The sequence below is a fragment of the Cyprinus carpio genome, chromosome B15 (genome assembly GCF_018340385.1).
Source record: "Cyprinus carpio isolate SPL01 chromosome B15, ASM1834038v1, whole genome shotgun sequence".
Taxonomy (NCBI): domain Eukaryota; kingdom Metazoa; phylum Chordata; class Actinopteri; order Cypriniformes; family Cyprinidae; genus Cyprinus; species Cyprinus carpio.
The window spans coordinates 28,028,686-28,047,327 of NC_056611.1; the positions used below are offsets into that span (position 1 = coordinate 28,028,686).

Consider the following 18,642-nt stretch of genomic DNA (forward strand, 5'->3'; position numbering starts at 1 on the left):
CTACTTCATAGCGATTGATTCCACCATGAAGAGCAAGTGCCTACAGACTTCTTTTTTTCCCCGACGACCACAAAGGTGAGATCTTGGCACAGGGACTGAAGGATGCCCTAGCATCTTGGAGTTTGGAAGAGGAGAAAATGGCATGTATAACAACAGACAATGGATCAAACATAGTGAAGGCAATCTCCATAAACAACTGGACCAGGCTCCAATGTTTTGGCCATAGGCTACATCTGGCAATTGGTGAGTTGGTGTGTGTGCGCGTGTAAGTTAACTGACTCTGTGTGTGTGTGTGTGTGTGTGTGTGTGTGTCTGTCTGACTGACTGTGTGTGTTTAACTGTGACTGTGTGTTTAACTGTGACTGTGTGTCTGTCTGACTAACTGTGTGTGTGTGTGTGTGTGTGTGTGTGTGTGTGTGTGTATGTGTGTTTTTATTTATTGTTTACTCTGTGTGGGTGTTTAACTGTGTGTGTGTGTGTGTGTGTGTGTGTGTGTGTGTGTGTGTGTGTGTGTATGTGTTCACACTGTTGTGTGTGTGTGACTGTCTGTCTGTCTGTCTGTCTGTCTGTCTGTGTGTTTAACTATGTCTGTGACTGTGTGTGTGTGTGTGTGTGTGTGTGTGTGTGTGTGTGTGTGTGTGTGTGTTTTAACTGTGACTGTCTGTCTGTGTGTCTGTCTGTCTGTCTGTCTGTCTGTCTGTCTGTGTGTTTAACTATGTCTGTGACTGTGTGTGTGTGTGTGTGTGTGTGTGTGAGAGAGTGAGTGTGTGACTGTCTGTCTACTAAAAAGGCCAGCATTTTAAAGACAAGGTGCCGCTATATATACAAAATAAATTATTAGTTTTTGATACTGCAACTGCACTTCAGTGGCCAATTGCTCCTTTTCTTTAGACACTGAACCCTCAGAATGTTGAATGACGTTTCAATTAGCCTATTTTAGAGCCATGTTCAGGCCATATTCAGCGCAGTGCGTAAAACTTCTATTTTTGGTAACCTACTTGAATGGCCAGTTGAATGTTAATTGTACAAAAGGCAAGCAGTTAAAGAGTGTTTCTTCTTTATTCATTGAAGCCTCTATGTTTACAGGCTTGTGGTGATGTGCAATGTTCTATAGGTGCCAAAACAAATATTTTTTTGGTACTTCCAATTTGTTTTGTTTTGTCATGGTTTCATGTGTGCAATAAACATTACATTTCATGAGAAAAAAAATCGTTGTAGAGAATCGTGATATCAATTCTAAGCTAAAAAATCGTGATTCATATTTTTCCCCAGAATCGTGCAGGCCTATTTAGTGGCGGCAGGTGCTGCGTGCTGCCGGTATCAAAGACGCGAGTGCATGTACAGTCGAGGGAAACAATGTGTTCGTTAGTTAAAGACATGACGCGGCACAGCACGTCTGTGGAGTGCGCGTCATTGGAATCAATGTGCTCAGTAATTAAAGAGGCAGAGCAGCATTTCTGTTATGTGCTTTGTGACACCCTTTACGGGAAACGCCGAATCGTCAGAACACCGGCGCAAGGATGCTCACAGCGCTTGGTCACGTGTCGCACCAGAACCATTTTCGGAACCGAAACTTAGAAATTGCTCACGGTTCCGGTTCTTTTCAAAGAACAACGTCCAGAACAACAGCTCACAAATGAGAAAATCAGACTAAATATGGTTCATGACAACACTAACTTTTCAAAGAACAACGTCCAGAACAACAGCTCATATTTGTTAAAATCAGACTAAATATTTTTCATGACAACACATATTTATTTTAAGATTTAATAACTCATAAAAAATTAAAAAATATTCATATTTAATTTTTATAATAATAAATTAATATATTGAACATAATATAAATACAATAAATATTTTATGCACTATACATATATTATATTGTAATATACTGTAATTATATTCACAGCATTATATATTTATATATATATATATATATATATATTATATTATATAATATATATATAAATATTCACAGCATTAGGGATATGCCTGTATCAAATTTTCATGTTGAGATTAATTGTTAATGCTTTTATCATGGTGTACGGTATTATCACGATATTGAAATTTTGTTGCAAAAAAGTGTTGTCATAATACAGTAAAACAGGTTTAAAGGATTAGTTCACTTTCGAATCAAAATTTCCTGCTAATTTACTAACCCCCATGTCATCCGAGATGTTTACTTCTTTCTTTCTTCAGTCGAAAAGAAACTAAGGTTTTTGCTGAAAATATTCCAGGATTATTCTCCTTATAGTGAACTTCAACGGCTACTAAACGGATGAAGGTCAAAGCTTCAGTGCAGCTTCAAAGGGCTCTACACGATACCAGACAAGGAATAAGGGTCTTATCTAGCGAAACGATCGCCCATTTTCTAAAAAAATGAATGTATATGCTTTGTAAACAGAAATGCTCGCCTTGCAATGCTCTGTGATGCGCGTCCATGACTTCACGTAATACGTAATCACTCTAAAAAGGTCACACGTGACGTAGACAGAGGTACCATGACATGATATGTCTTAGTAACAGCATTGATATTCTTTCACAAATCCTGGGAATCTCGTAATACCCCGTCCACGGAAAAAATTCAAAACAAATAACCCAAGACACGGCCACATGTCCAAACATGGGAAGCCCAACATGTCCTGAACACAAATAATCTGATTTCACAACACAGATTTAGTTAAAACAGCCCAGCAAGATCAAACATGCAAATAAGTTGCTGCAAAGCACAGACGTGATATGTACTCAAGTTGTATGAGGGTGTAAGGAGTAATTAGTTTTTTTTTATAGAAGGTGAATATAACACTCACAAGACAATTCTGGCCATAAGCCCGTGATTAAGGCAATGGAGATGAGTTACGCACAAAGAGGGCCATTTAAAGCAACAAGAAACATTCTTAAGCAGTTTGTTTATCTCACTCAAGTGGGCATGTTGTCTGGACTCCCTCCATTCAAAGTATATCAAATTAATTTAAGCCTGGACTCAAGCCAGTGTTTAACCTCAGAAATTATTGCTTCATTTCCTGAGCAAACACAACTGCACTACTGCACAAATGAGGCACTGGCAACAATGACTGATGAAGATCAAGTTAAATCAAAACTAGATTTTTCACAATTTCTCAAGCAAATGTTCACCAATGGATCCTCTGTAGTGAATGGGTGCCGTCAGAATCAGAGTCCAAACAGCTGATAAAAACATCACAATAATCCACAAGCAATCCACACCACTCCAGTCCAACATTTAACATCTTGTGAAGCAAAAAGCTGCGTGTTTGTAAGAAACAAATCCATCATTAAGGCATTTGAATTTTTTAACTTGTTGCTTTGAAGTCCAATAGTCAACACTTCCTCCAGTAAAAAAGTGAATTCGCTGTTGTCCTCTCACATCAACTGTTGGATTGTTTGGACTGTTTGTGTTGGCTTGTAAACACTGCTTGATCTGGGCATATTTCACGAGACAACTTCTTCACTGGAGAAAGCAATATTATGAATAGAGGACTCACATTTTAGCTGAAGGCAAACGTTTGAACTTAAGAACTTAAGTCTTGATGGATTTGTTTCTTACAAAACACAACTTTTCACTTACTAGATGTTAATTGGACTTGAGTGGTGTGGATTATTGTGATGTTTTTATCAGCTGTTTGGACTCTCATTCTGACGGCACCCATTCACTGCAGAGGATCCTTTGCTGAGCAAATGATGGAATGCTAAATTTCTCCAAATCTGTTTCTATTAAGAAATAAACTAATCTACATGTTGGATGGCCTGAAGATGAGTACATTTTCACCAAATTTTGGGTGAACTACTTCTGCAATGCAAATCTACTGTATTCTTCTGCTGTCTTCTTCTCTGCCAGAAGAAAAATAATTTCAGGATAGCACACCAATCAATAACTTTAAAAAATATAATAACTATTCTAGCCTTAGCAAACATCACAAACTAAGACAACTTAGTACCCATATAGAGATTTAATAATTCAAGACTTTGTTGAATTTAACCAATCATGGCTTAAACATCTAAAAAGGACCAACAATGCGCTTAAACCAGCATTGTAAATAGTACAAAGACAAAAGTGTGATTAAACTCAATATAATTCATGTTACACCCTCAGAATTTTTTTGCTGACGGGAAGTCAATGAAGAACGTTTGCGGTCGGTGAATCCCGCTGCCTTTATTATAAACAAACACAAAACCAACTGTCTCAGCAAAAACAGTGCTCCATTTATTCTGGGCCTTTTCTGGAGTGAATGAACAATTCTGTGGACGTGGGTATGATATGAATAATTCACGTCGGGAAGATTTAAAATATGCATATTTGGAGCCTTTACACTTGGCATGTTTTATCACAGCACAAAACAAACGTCAAGATCTGTACAAACACCCCTGCTATTAATATACAAATCACACAAAAGGCCCACACAAACATTATGATAAAGAAGATCCACGACAGCTGGAATAGCAAGGGTTACGGGGCATCATTTTTTAACAAGTAGACTGCATTATGAAACACAGGTCAAAAACTTAAATGGCATTTTGCATTTCAAATAAAATATGCATGAGTTCTAAATGAGTGGCGATTATACAGCTGATTATTTTAGCATATGGCTGATTGGTGCATATCAATGCATTCCAACGCCTCTCATCTCTCTTTTTCAGTCTTCTCAGAGCATCGGAGATCATATCTGCTCTCTGATAAAGCTTTCATATCTATTTTTGATTTTTTTGTGTTCGTAGGAGATTTTATGTTATCTCTGATAAAGGAGCAGAGCAGCGCCTGTGTCCCATAAACTGCCAAGTACAATAACAGTGTCAAGATCCAGAAAAGGTATGAAAGTCGTCGTCAGAATACTCCATCTGCCATCAGACGTGCAATCTGGGTTATATGAAGCGACGGGAACACTTTTTTGTAAGTAAAGAAAACAAAATAAACAACTTTATTCAATAATTCCTTTGTCAGTAGTCTCCTCTGTGTCTCTCCATATCACCGTATGCTCTTCTGTATCATCCGCACACACAATGATGTGCTGTTTTACCTTTCAAAATCAAAGCTAAATACATGTAGAAACTGCGCATCCTTGTGGTGCGGATGACACAGAAGAGCATACGGTGATATGGAGAGAGACAGAGGAGACTGTTGACAATGGAACTGTTGAATAAAGTCGTTATTTTTGTTTTCCTTCTTCGTTTACAAAAAGTGTTCCCGTCGCTTCATTTAACCCAGATTGCACGTCTGATGGCAGATGGAGTATTTCTGACGACAACTTTCATACCTTTTATGGACCACTGTTATTTACTTGGCAGTCTATGGGACAGTCACAAGTCTCCTGGTTTTCATCCAAAATATCTTAAATTGTGTTCCGAAGACGAACAAAGCTTTTACGGGTTTGGAACGACATGGGGGTAAGTGATTAATGACACCAATTTTCATTTTGGGGTGGAGTATCCCTTTAAGCTTTCAATACTTTTGGGAAACGCCTGAACATTTTGGTTAATCGTTACACAATAAAGTGCAACAGTCGGGTTCCGGAAATAATAATTCCATTCATTTTCTCGATGGAAAATTTACTTTTAATGATAACTGATAAACCATTAAATACAGACCTACTGTGAGCTTTAAGGATGTTAAATGATGGTATTCTTTCGTTGAAGCCACCTGTACACATTATTTCAACTTATTTTTAAAATATATTTTTTAAAAGATTAATTTCTGGTGGAAAACTACATTATACCCATGATGCTGTACAGAAAAATCACACAGTACAGTACAGTTGTGTGTTCACCTTGTAGCTGGTTGGTTTGGTTTTATACATCCTTTAAAAAAATCTACACATTATTTCAACTTATTTTTAAAATAAAAGACTTTTTTAAAATCCGTATGGGAAAAATGAATGGAAAAAATACTTCCAGAGGAGTGGGTGAGCACTAATGCACCCTACGGGAACATAAATTTCACTAATCTCAAAAATAGCCAATCTATATTATTATCATTGACCTATCAGTGAAAAATTACTTAATGCAAGCATTACTATTTTAATCAAATAAAACATTTTTAAATCTGCATTTTTTTTATATTGATTAGTGTTATTTTGGTCATGTATTGATTTTGAGTAATATCTTTGTTTTGTTATTTTTTGGTTTGTCTTTTATATAACAGCAACTAAATAGCAATGCCATAACAATCTCCCACAACACATCATGGGATTGAAGCCTTAAATGTATCACTAAAATAATGTTATGCATTGTTTATGCATTTAATCAATTAAGGTAAATGCACCAAAACATCAATTTTTAATCAGGAAGGATCTAATGCATGTCACCATGTGGCACATATTCTGAGCATCAATGCACCAGATGCGAGACAGCAGGGGTCAGACCATCACACACATCAAGAGAAGCCAATCTCGCCACATTTATTCAAGAGGAAAACCACAAATGACACGAGCTGTGATGGATTGTCACGGCCGTGTTTTAAAATCAGCAGCACAGTGAGCTCTTAGCCGTAAGGACAGGGTCGCCGGGGAGCTCGTGCCCTTGGCATTGACTGAGCATCCTGCAGATGAATTCATAACACACGCACGGACGCGCTCAAACATCTGATGCATCTCGAACGCATCTGTGTGACTTTAACTGCTGAAAATAAAACACCATCCATAATTACCAGCAGAACTCCGAGACAAACATAGGACAGAACTTCTCAATGTTACCATATGGTACACGTTTGGTTATTTTTGGGAACCAACTCCTAACATTTTAGGAACAATGCTTTGTTTTTAATAAACATAAACTAACATTGCCAGAACGCTGAAAGAAGGTTTTTATGTTATAACCTTATAAGAACGTCTATTTTTAGGCGTTATTTTTCAGAACCAAAAACTAGTGTTGTCTGAATGTTGAAGGAAGGTTTTTGTTTGACAACCGAATAAAAACTTATAACGTTACAGAGCATTCAGTAAAGGTTACTTTAATGTTTATTTGATTCAAAACCACACATTAATGTTTCCAGAACATACAGCTCTGGCGAAAACCAACGTGTACAGTATTCATATTGGGATTTCTTTCATAATATGGAATCATAATGGTGAAAAAATGAATCCGTAAATAATCAAATAACATGCTACTGGATAAAGTTTTCAGATTTTAAATTTGTTTTATTTTATATGGGCATCTAGTTAACTATGTCCTTAAACATCTTGGTTATTTATTGTAGTAGTTATGTTGTAAATTCCCATTATGCTTTCTAATTCTGACAGAATTTCCGTTAGAAATTTCTGATGAGGGCGGGAACCGAAAGCGGTTAACGTTAGCTGAGGACCACTAACGTTAATCTAAACGCAGCCGTTATTTGTTTTGGAAAAACACGCAGTCTAGATAAACAAACACAATTACAGCGAATCAATTAACATTTCGCGGCCAGCACGTGCGCTCTCCAGTGATGCCGCAGTCACGCGCTTCAGCATTTGTGCCGCCTCATCGCAATTCCACACAAAATAATGCCGTTCATCTATAAATGTGTATTATTATGTGCACATACCTGTCATAATTCCGCGCGGTGTCCTGCGTGTGAGGTGACTGTGAAACATCATGGCATCCACCGCGTCTCTGCTGTCAGACGCGGAGCTCCGCGCGCGCACGAGCGCTTCCAGGGTTTAGCTCGCGGCTGAAGGGAGGAGCGCGCGCTGTAACCGTGGTGCGCGCGCACACACTTTTTTTGAACCATGCTGATCCCTTGAGTAAAAATTATTTTTTTAAACAGTGTTAGAATTGTAATTATTACTAGAATTATTATAACTATTTTTTAAATTTTCACTATAATCTTTTTTTTATTGTTTATTAATTATGATTTTCTACTTTTATGGTGGTTATTATTATTATTACACTACATACACATGCAAATAATCATCACAACATAATGAAATAGCATATAATAATAAATAATTATATAATATAATTATATATCCTATTAATATTATATTATTACTTTTTTTTAATTATCACTAGAATTATAGTACTAGAATTATTCATTTTTTTATTATTACTAGAATAATAATTGTAATCAAGTGATGTGCATGTCTACATTTTTATTATTTAATAATGATTTTATTTTTTAATTATTACACTACACAAGTCATCACAAAATAATGAAATAATAATAAAACGGTATCTAATAAATTATATAAATACACAAACCATTATTAAAAGTAATATATTAGTATAGTATAGTATGATCTTATAGTAGTAATAGTAATACATCAATAATATATTACTACATATAATCTTAAATTTATTATGTGTTGTTTTTGCAAATATAATACACATTTATAATGTTAAAAAAAATCCTGGCTCTATGTGCATTAACAGCACTAGAGTGAAATATCTATTCATAACACACACAAAATTAATCACATCTACAAAACTCATGAATATTAAATGTATGCCATGGATTGTTCACTCATGGATTATGCTGGAACCTTCTGGAACAATTCACAAATTAACATTCAAATTATTAATTGAAATGTAGTTAATATTTAATTTTGACTGACGTGTGTTGAAAACAGTGTTATTTTAGTATAATTATAGCCTAATTTTATAATTTAGCTCAAGTACACTTTTAATTTAGTTCAAGTTATAGTAATTTTTTAAATTTTTTAAAATATCTGTTATTTATTTTTATTTCAGTTTTACTTTTAGTTATTCAAGTTAAACTACACTAAAATAAAAAATGTTACCAGCTGAAATTAAAAGAAAAAAAAGGTTTAAATATTTTATTTTAGTTAACATTTATTTTATTGCAAGTAACGATTTTTTAAAAATGTTTTTAGTTTTAGTTAACTATAATAATCCTGGTTAAGAAATACATTTTTCATTATTTTTCCAGACTGTCATTGTTCAGGTCTGAGTCTAGACGAATAGCGCCCTCTACTGAGACAACCGCAATACTGCATTCTCATACACTTACAAAAGAAAACAAGTCAGTTTGAGTAGCCACAACATTTACTTGTGTTTGTTTTAACATGTTAATATAAACCATTAAGACAGAAAAAGAAAACAAGTAAAAAATAGCTTCGTAAAAATAACCGGCCGAAGATGACGGTCTACCGCTGAAAGGCGTTTCACTTTTCTTCCTTCCTGAAAGCCTACAGAAGCTTTTATGTAAATACTACCTCCAAATATACAGAACGGAAGATGGGCTGAACAGTTTCTACAGGTTTTTTCTTTATAGTAAAACAATTGTGCAAACCGGGACTATTTACATTGAACATGTTACACTAGACCTCTAATATTAGTCTGTGGTAGTGAGTGTACCGTCCAAAAACAACAGACCTCCAAGATTTCACATGGAGCGAGACGGGGATTTCATAATATATGATCCCTGGTTGTGTCTCGCCTATTCAAACGAACATGACGACATGTAGAAAGGTGAGCACCATCACTCATATTCGGAGATGTGGACTTTTAGAAACAGTGTCTATTAATTTCATATGGACTCTGTATATAATACGTAGAATATGTTCTCCGTATTCCCGTTTCACGCAGAGTACTTCCAGTCACAGCAACTCAGTTCCCAAACCGACTTCGTCCGCGAGGGCCGCCCCTTCCCCATCCACCCCGATGAAACGGTGGCTCGTTTCCAAATCTGTCCGGGCCCCTTTCAGGACCTTGATCTCGCCAGTGCGGTTCCTCTCCTCTAGGATGCACTGGGAGCCTGTGACGGGGGAAATCGTGTCTTGGAGGACCCATCATGCGCATCCGGAATCGGCCCACAGGGGGTTCTCCGAACATGGGGTTGGGGCCCCTAGGGGGCATCATTTGAGGGGGCATATTGGGAGGGGGCAGGATGGGACGGGGCCCGTTATTAGCGAAAGGGGGCATGAAGGGTGGGCGGAGTCCCACAGGGGCGTGTGGCGGTAGGGGCCCCGGTCTGGGCCCCAGAATCCCCCCAATAGGAGGCGAACTGAGTGCTTGAGCTCCTGTCAGGTCCTCGTGGGATTCATCCGAAGGTTCTTCGATTAGGGTTTCTGATATTGCAAAAGACAAAAACATCACGGTTAGCTACAGACAGACTTCCAACATCATTTCTATACGTGTCAACCAAGTCCAGTTTCCAAATACTGATTTTATGCATCTGGAGCTGACTTGGTGGCAGAAAGTGACTGTTTTGTATCAAGAGTTTGATTGCACTGAAAATTGTTAAACATTAGCAGTTTTGAGTACATTTTGAAAGATTTTAAAAACCAGTATCAAGAGTTTGATTGCACTGAAAAGGTTTCTTTGGAGTTATGCGCACTGATAAATCATTTACAAGACAATTTGAATCATTAATTATTTACAATGGGACCAGGAACATGTATGTTTTTTTAGTCAATTTTGATTTCATGTTGAATTTAACTGCAGATTGAGTTAGAGTTGACTGATACCTGTGACGGATGGAGGAGGACCTGCGGGGTTCAGAGAGGCCACCGGGACGGCAGGAGCAAATCCTGTTTAAAACAAAGTAACAATTCATGATAAAGTGTATTTGTGTTATTATTTCATCCTAGGTCTATCTATTCATCTAAACACAGAAAAAAAGGTTTGGGGTCAGTATGAATTTTTTTCAGTTGTTCACTGCTCACCAAGACTATATTTATTTGATGAAAAAAAAACTTTTAAATTATGAAATATTATTGCAATTTAAACTAAGGGTTTTCTGACAATTCTGATTATTATCAATGTTTAAAACTGTTGTGCTGCTCAATATATTTGTGGAAACCAAGATGTTTTTTAAGGATTCTTTAATAAATTAAATTTTCAAAAGAACATGATTTATTTGAAATAGAATGATTTGTATCATTATGTCAGTATGTCATTATGTCTGTCACGGTTGACCAATTTAATGCATCCTTCCTGAATAACAGTATTCATTTCTTTCAGAAAGGAAGTACCTGCAGACATCTGTGGGGGGTTAAATCCAAGAGGAGCGAATGATGGAGGGGAAGCCCCTGTGATCATGGCTGGAGGTGGAAGTCTCATGTTAAGAGGGGGTCCTGGGACGACATTCATTGCAGCAACAGGTTGAACTGAGTGGCTCTATAATGTAGTGAAGAAAAGGATGAGGAACAGCTGCGTGAAAGGACATTTCTAACATCAATGAGACTTGTGAAATCATGAGGGACATGAGGAAGCAAAGAGTGTTCTGCTGTGTTCTTTATTGCACACAAAGCACTTGGATACAACCTTTTAAACTATACCTGAACGTTTTAAAATCAAAAGTGGGGACCAATGCTGGAAGTAGAGGTAAAGAATAATGTCACATCTGCAGGGTATTACTATTTTGATTTTTCAATTGAAAAACACTTTTAAAATTGATTTGATGACATCTGAAGTCATATTTTCAAAACTAAAGATCTTACAGCTACTGTACAATATTCAGAGCTCAAAACGCTGGTGTTTCTTCTTCCATCCCCTTTTTTACACCTGTGTGAATAAAAAATAACTACTGTTTAACATTATATGACACAGCAAGATCCATCACCTGACCCTGGCATCACATGCGCTCTGAAATGTCAGCACCAACTTTGAAAAGACTTTGGAAGTTGGTATAAAATAAATGGCTGCCCACTGCTCCGGGTGTGTGTTCACGGTGTGTGTGTGTTCACTGCTGTGTGTGTGCACTTTGGATGGGTTAAATGCAGAGCACAAATTCTTAGTATGGGTCACCATACTTGGCTGTATGTCACATCAAATGCTGTGGAGAACATCCTCAATGCAAGGTGAAGACATGTTTGGCGAACTTGTTTTCATCTCAGTGCATGATCATTTAGAAATAACAGAGTTTTGTCCATGAGCGAGTGTGGATCTGTGGCAACAGATCTCCATGATGGTGTAAAATTGTGGATGATGTTAAATATACAAGTGTAGAAGGAAGCAGCATCATCTTTAGCCAGCTCTTCTGAAAAAGCATCAGTCAAGCTATTTATAGGAATAGTTCACTCACAAGTAATCCACATGACTACCATCCAACAATTAATGTCTCATGAAATGAATAGCTGTGTGTTCGTCATAATTCCATCAATTAGACATTATTGCGTTCAGCTAAAATCTGAGTCCTCCATAATATTGCTTTCTCTGGTGGAAAAGTGGTCCTGCCTGAATCAGGAGAGAGATGTTTACAAATTAAAACCATCCAAAACAGATCTATGGATTTTGACTGGAGGCTGGGCTTTTTCAATGGAGGAAGCATTATTATTATGGATTGTGGACTTTGGATTTATTTCTCACAAACATGAAAGTTTTGGCTTCTCCAGATGTTAACTGATGGTTCTGGAGTGGTGTGTATTATTGTGATGTTTTTATCAGCTGTTTGGACTCTCATTCTGACGGCACCCATTCACTGCAGAGCATCCATTGGTGAACAAGTGATGCAATGCTACATTTCTCCAGATCTGAAGTAGTAGTAAACTCATCTCCATCTTTCATGGTCTGATGGTGAGTACATTTTCAGCAAATTTTCTTTTTTGAGTGAACTATTCTTTTAATCACACAGCCAGTCTTCTGACTTCCAGCATAAAGTCTGGTCCACTTTGCAACATTTTTCTAGGCCACCCACTGAATACTTCATACAAATTTTGCCCTAGTTTACAGTCTGGACAAGATGACAACGTTGCTGAAAGTCAAAGCCAGTCTGCTGATTGTAGATGACTCATTTCACCAAAAATCACCTACTGTATCATGGACACAGAATCTGCCAATTTTTTTTTTTTTTAGCTGCAGACTGCAAATCTGTCCAGCAGGAGGATATCAAACATGTTTTGAGAACACATTGTTTTCAGTTGCCATGTGCCTCCTAGAGCGTGTTTCTGTGTGAGTGTATTGTGTGTGTGATCCCAAGCATTTAATACATGAACACCAGTTTTAAACCGTAACCATTTTAAAAGTCAGCAAGGGAGTGATACCTAATCTTGTAAAATCTGTTCAGATTCGAACATTTGTGTAGTGTATTCCAGTCTTTAGGCAGTGACCTGTTCATTTAGTTTTTACTTGTAGTTTTTTGGTGCAGGGGTTATCTGAAATATTACCACCTAGTATTAAATATAATGTATTCAAATAACATGTTTTTTTATATATTTGTGTGTGTTATTAAATTTTGTGTATGTATATTATGATATACAATATATATATATATATATGTATTTATGTATATATATATATTATATATATATATATATATATATATATATATATATATATATATATATATACAGCTTTACTGACACTGTACGTTACAGTACAGACCAAAAGTTTGGAAACATTACTATTTTTAATGTTTTTGAAAGAAGTCTCTTCTGCTCATTAAGCCTGCATTATTTGATCAAAAATACAGAAAAAAAATGTAATATTGTGATATATTATTAGAATTTAAAATAATTGTTTTTAAATTGTTATTATACTTTAAAATTATCATTTATTTCTGTGATGCAAAGCTGAATTTTTAGGATCATTATCACATGATCCTTTAGAAATCATTCTAATATGATGATTCATTATCAAAGTTGGAAACAGTTCTGCTGCTTAATATTTTTTCAGAACATGTGATACTTTTTTAGGATACTTTGATGAATAAAAAGTAAAAAAAAAAAAAAAAAAAAAAAAAAAAAAAAGCTATGTTTTAAAATATAATATATTTTGTAATAACAATATACACTACTGGTCAGTAATTTGGGGTCAGTAAGTAATTTTTTTTCTTTCTATTTTTTTAAATAAAATCAATACTTTTATTCAGCAAGGATGTGTTAAATTGATTAAAAAGTGATAGCAAAGAAAAATATATTATTAGAATATATATTATTAGAATTTCTTTTTTTTATTTTGAATAAATGCAGTTCTTTTTAACCTTTTATTCATCAAATATATTAGACAGCAGAACTGTTTCCAACACTCTTAATAAATCTAAATATTAGAATGATTTCTAAATGATCATGTGATAGACTGGATGTTACATGTGACACTGAAGACTGGAGTAATGATGCTGAAAATTCAGCTTTGCATCACAGGAATAAATTTTTTTTTTAAAGTATATTCAAATAGAAAACTATTATTTTTGTTGTAATAATATTTCACAATATTACTGTTTTTTCTGTATTTTTGATCAAATAAATGCAGGCTTGATGAGCAGAAGAAACTTCTTTCAAAAACATTAAATATAGTAATGTTTCCAAACTTTTTGGTCTGTACTGTATATATATATATCTATATATATATATATATATATATATATATATAAAAAACTTGACTGCATCGAGGCTAAGATTGCCAAGGAGAGAATTTAGAGGGAACTTTTTAGGTTTTGCTCCAGTAGTACTTCTATATTCACTTATTAGCAATTATTTCTTATAATTTTTAATTGTTTCAAAGTTTGGTCACAGATGAATGGACTGAATCCCAGATATCCACTGACTCTAGACACACAATCCTCTCAAACACTTCTAATGTGCATGCAGAATGACGGCAGAACAATGACATCTAGAGGCATGTTTTGCATGTTGTGGCTGCTTGTACTGGTCAGAAACTGAAGAAAATATTAATGCAATAGGTTCTAACTAACTTTTGGGGATTTACATTATTATGTTCAGTTATTTATATACCGTTTTAGAATAATCCATATTCAGATCACATTAAACACCACTAATTTACTAATTACATTAAACTGAAACAAATTACTGTTTACATGTGCATATTTAAATGTCATTTAAAAATACATTTATATTAACACTTATTTTATAACACTTAAGGTTCAGTTTGCAAACACCAGTTGGGCCTCAGGAACATGTATTAATTTAGGTTTGTTTAATTATTACAAATAATATTTTTGTTCATAATACATTAGCTATAGTTAATTTATATACCTTGAAAATGGTTAAAGATATATAGTATGTGTAGCAATGAACATTAACTTAAATGTTGAAGTTTTGTTCATTGTTAGATTATAATACCTAATGAAATAACTAATGAATACAGCATAATTGTGAAGTGTTACCAAAAATATTTAACATATTTCAATTTAAGTTATACATTGTAAACAATAACTATTTAGAAACTTAAAATCACAACTAAACTGTCTAAAAGCCATTTTATTAGGTATCAAGTTAGCCATCAAGCGAAAAGTACAATACTTTTTTTTTTTTCATTTTAACCAGTATTTGCTTTAGAATTTAAAACACATCAAAATTATTTTAGTGCTATTATTCTTTAAAATATAAAAAATATATTTTGTCATCCAAAGATTGAAATAAAATACACTACTTTTGTACAGATTTTGTACATATGGACGACCGAACGCTATTGTTAAAAGTCAGAACGAGTCTGCAGATGTTAAGAATTCAGAGTTGACAGATTTCAAAGAAAATCATTCAGTCATCAGAGATCAAATGTCTGATATTTTGAGCTGATTTTAGAACACATTGTTTTCATTTGTCATGCAAAGGAACATTAAATAATAGAAGAAAAACCTAAATAACACCTCTTTATGTCTGGTGTCCATATTCTTGCTTACATAACAGGAAAGTTATATGCACACTACTAATGTTTATTAATAATAAAGAGGAGAATCGGTATATCCTCTGCACTTACAGGAGCACTTCCTGATGCTGGCTTGAGATCTCAGTAACTCTCCAGGTCCTGGATCAGACCTTCTTGAGACTGAACCTTCAACCTTTGAGTTAATGATCTGGGTCATGAAACATTAGGCTGTGTTTGCATCCATGGTTTTAAAAAAAACTGAATTCCACAGTACACTGGAGCAAACTGAAAATGAAACTACTCTATGAATTTGTGCTCAAGTTAATTAAACACAAATTTTAGAATTTGATGTCACAGTTGCTATTGGGTGAAATTGCTAATGCACTGGTGAGGTGAAAGTATCAAAATGTGTTTTGAAACAATATTCCTTAAAAGTAATTATAGTGTTGCTAAAGGGGACATCAGATGCCCATTTTTCATAAGTTGGTATGACTCTTTAGGGTCTTCATGAAATGTCTGCAACATACTTTGGCTAAAATTCCTGAATGGTCATGTAAAACAACACCCTTTTTATCTCATCAAAAACAGCTCTGTTCACAGCGAGCCATTTCGGTGCATGTCTCACTAAAGGATGAGCTACTGCTCACCCCACCCCTCTCTTTTGTTTATGTGCATTCGGTGGCATGTTACCATCAAAAACAAAACTAATCCATTGTGTCCTCAGTGGCTCCAATGTCCCTTTCAAGGAAAGTCTGTTCACTCGGCGGCCATATTTGCAACGCCTCCAGGCAGCTCCAACAAGACCAAGTCCTATCTAAATGAATGAGGGAACCCTGAAATCTCAAAAACTGCCGTATGAACTCACAATTAAGTTACATATTTCAAAGCAGCACCAAATCTGAAATGTACTGCCCCACAAATGTTGTTTCTTATGCTTAGATGGTGTTTAAAAAGCTTATTTTTCAGGCTAGACCAGCCAATGCACATGTGCAGTTTTAACATGCTTATGACTGCGCATGTGCATTAGCTGGTTTAGCCTCAGGTTACTATGGGAACCGGAGCTTATAACGGCCGCTGCAGTGATGCAATGACTTTACTCAGCGGATCAATCAGCAACTGGCTCTTTCATTTAGAAGGCAGGACCATTCTGCCATATTGCGCATTGTAGTTTCTCCGATTTATAATTATAGGAGTGAACCATTTTTGTATTTCTATAGTCTTTGGTGGCTGTCATGTCTGGAGAATATGAAGACTCATGTTCACTTTTATATCCAACTACAAAACTACAGCAACAGAAATTTGCTTGATGGCATCCAAGATGGTGCCAGTGTGTGTGGCTCACCGTCTGGTTCTACTAACACTGTGTGGTTTTGTGCTGTTTGTGCCACTTGCTGTTCAAAATGTTGAGTCTCTATTGGAGTATGATCGTTAAACACTACTGGATCTTTGACATTATGCCAAAGACTTGATTATGGTGGACAAAAGACACTGCCCCCACTCCTATTGGGCATTCCAGCTTATCTCTGCCGCCTCCCATCTTTACACCCCTGGAACAAGTGCCACCATCACAAGGGAAAAAGTCGCAGTGGTCTGCTGGTGAGGGTGAAGGCTTGCCTGGAGCACATTTTTCTATCGATTCCTGGACTGAGTATTGAGTGGTTCCCAACCTCTTTATTTCTCTGCGATTGCTGGACCCTATTGACACCTGGCTGGTACCTGTAGTCGGCATAGATGAGGTTTTCCAGCCCCGCGCCCCCTGCTCTCCTGACCACCGCTGGCGCGGGGTAAATCTGCAGGACCTGCAGCCTCTGTGTCAGGTTCCTCTGAAAGTCAGCACCACAGACCCGCCGATGGCCAGGAATGGGTTGGTGAATGCTAGATCGCTAGCGATTAAAACTTTTATCCTAAAGGATTTATTTACGTCCAAGGGTTTGGATTTTCTCTGTGTAACTGAGACGTGGCTGAGTGTTGGTGAGTCCAGTGTTCTGTCTGAACCCTTACCAAATGATTGCTGCCATTTAAATTCCCTTCCCCGAGAACGTCGGGATGAGGAGGATGAATAGCAATCGTTTATAAGAATCTCTACAAAAATGTAAACAACTATTGCTACCATCATCATTCAACAGCTTTGAACTGAAATTGAGCTGGGTCCCTCTCACAAAATGCTGTGTGCAGTGCTCTATCGGCCTTCCAGATACAATAAGGACTTTATAAATAACTTTTCTGTTTTTCTGTCTGAGATTATGCCTAAATACGATCATGTCCTTATTGTTGGGGACTTTAATGTCCATGTCTGTTGTCTTGAAAACCAAATGGCAAAGGACTTTTTATATCTCATTGACTCTTTTAATCTTGTGCAGTCTGTGTCTTGATCTTGTCTTATCCTTTGGTTTGCCTGTTCGAAATCTGCGACGCAGTGTTTTCTGACCATGTCTGTATTGTTTGATATTGCTCCTGCCTGTAATACAGTTGAACCTCACGCTGCTGCTCAGCGCTGTCGCATCAACTCTTCCACTGCTGTTCAGTTTGCATCTGTTTTCAGTCAGAATTATGCTATAACAGAGTCTATATGTAATGATTCAGAGGAGCTTAGCTCATGGTTGCACTCTACCTGCCAAATTGTTATGGATACTGTGGCTCCTTTGAAAATCAGACAGCCAAAAACTAAATTTGAGCCATGGCTAAATGACATGGTTCGTACTGTCAGACATGAGTGCCGTAGAGCTGAGCGCAAATGGGAAAAGGATAAATTGCACTTCAAATACTAAGGGACTGCTGGCGTCATTATCAGAAAACCGTGAAAGATGCTAAAAGAAATTATATCTCTGAAATTATTCTGTCAGACTGTAACAAGCCTTGTGTTTTAAGATTACCGATTTAGTTCTTCATGTCCCGCAAATGGTCTGTATTGATGCCTCCTCAGCTGTTTGTGAAAATGTTCTTCAATTTTTATTGATAAGGTTATTTCCACCAGCGTATGATCCTTCAGTCTCTGTCCTCTTCTCTGCTGTCTTTGACAAGTTTGAGCCTGTGACTTTGTCTGTATTACAGAAGATTATCGGTCATCTGAAGCCCTCAGGTTCTCCATATGATGCAGTCCCTTCTCGACTTAAAGAGGTTTTTCCCACTGTAGGGCCATCTGTTCTT

The 18,642-nt window shown here is 36.2% G+C and overlaps 2 protein-coding genes across 2 annotated transcripts in view; both read right to left on the bottom strand.

Annotated features, from left to right (window-relative positions):
* Positions 1–7,672, bottom strand: part of LOC109052842 (rho guanine nucleotide exchange factor TIAM1-like) — an 83,366-nt gene extending 75,694 nt beyond the window's left edge. Inside the window, exon 1 of the mRNA XM_042740176.1 lies at positions 7,532–7,672. The gene's annotated coding sequence lies outside the window, so the exon portion shown is untranslated. The remainder of the gene's footprint in view (positions 1–7,531) is intronic.
* Positions 7,673–8,973: 1,301 nt separating this feature from the next.
* LOC109103309 (SR-related and CTD-associated factor 4-like) overlaps positions 8,974–18,642 on the bottom strand; it is a 33,886-nt gene continuing 24,217 nt past the window's right edge. Inside the window, exons 17-19 of the mRNA XM_042740200.1 lie at positions 10,923–11,067; positions 10,416–10,478; positions 8,974–10,016 (exon numbers count right to left, since the gene is read on the bottom strand). Coding sequence (XP_042596134.1) covers positions 9,556–10,016; positions 10,416–10,478; positions 10,923–11,067 — 669 coding nt within the window. The 3' untranslated portion in view covers positions 8,974–9,555. The remainder of the gene's footprint in view (positions 10,017–10,415; positions 10,479–10,922; positions 11,068–18,642) is intronic.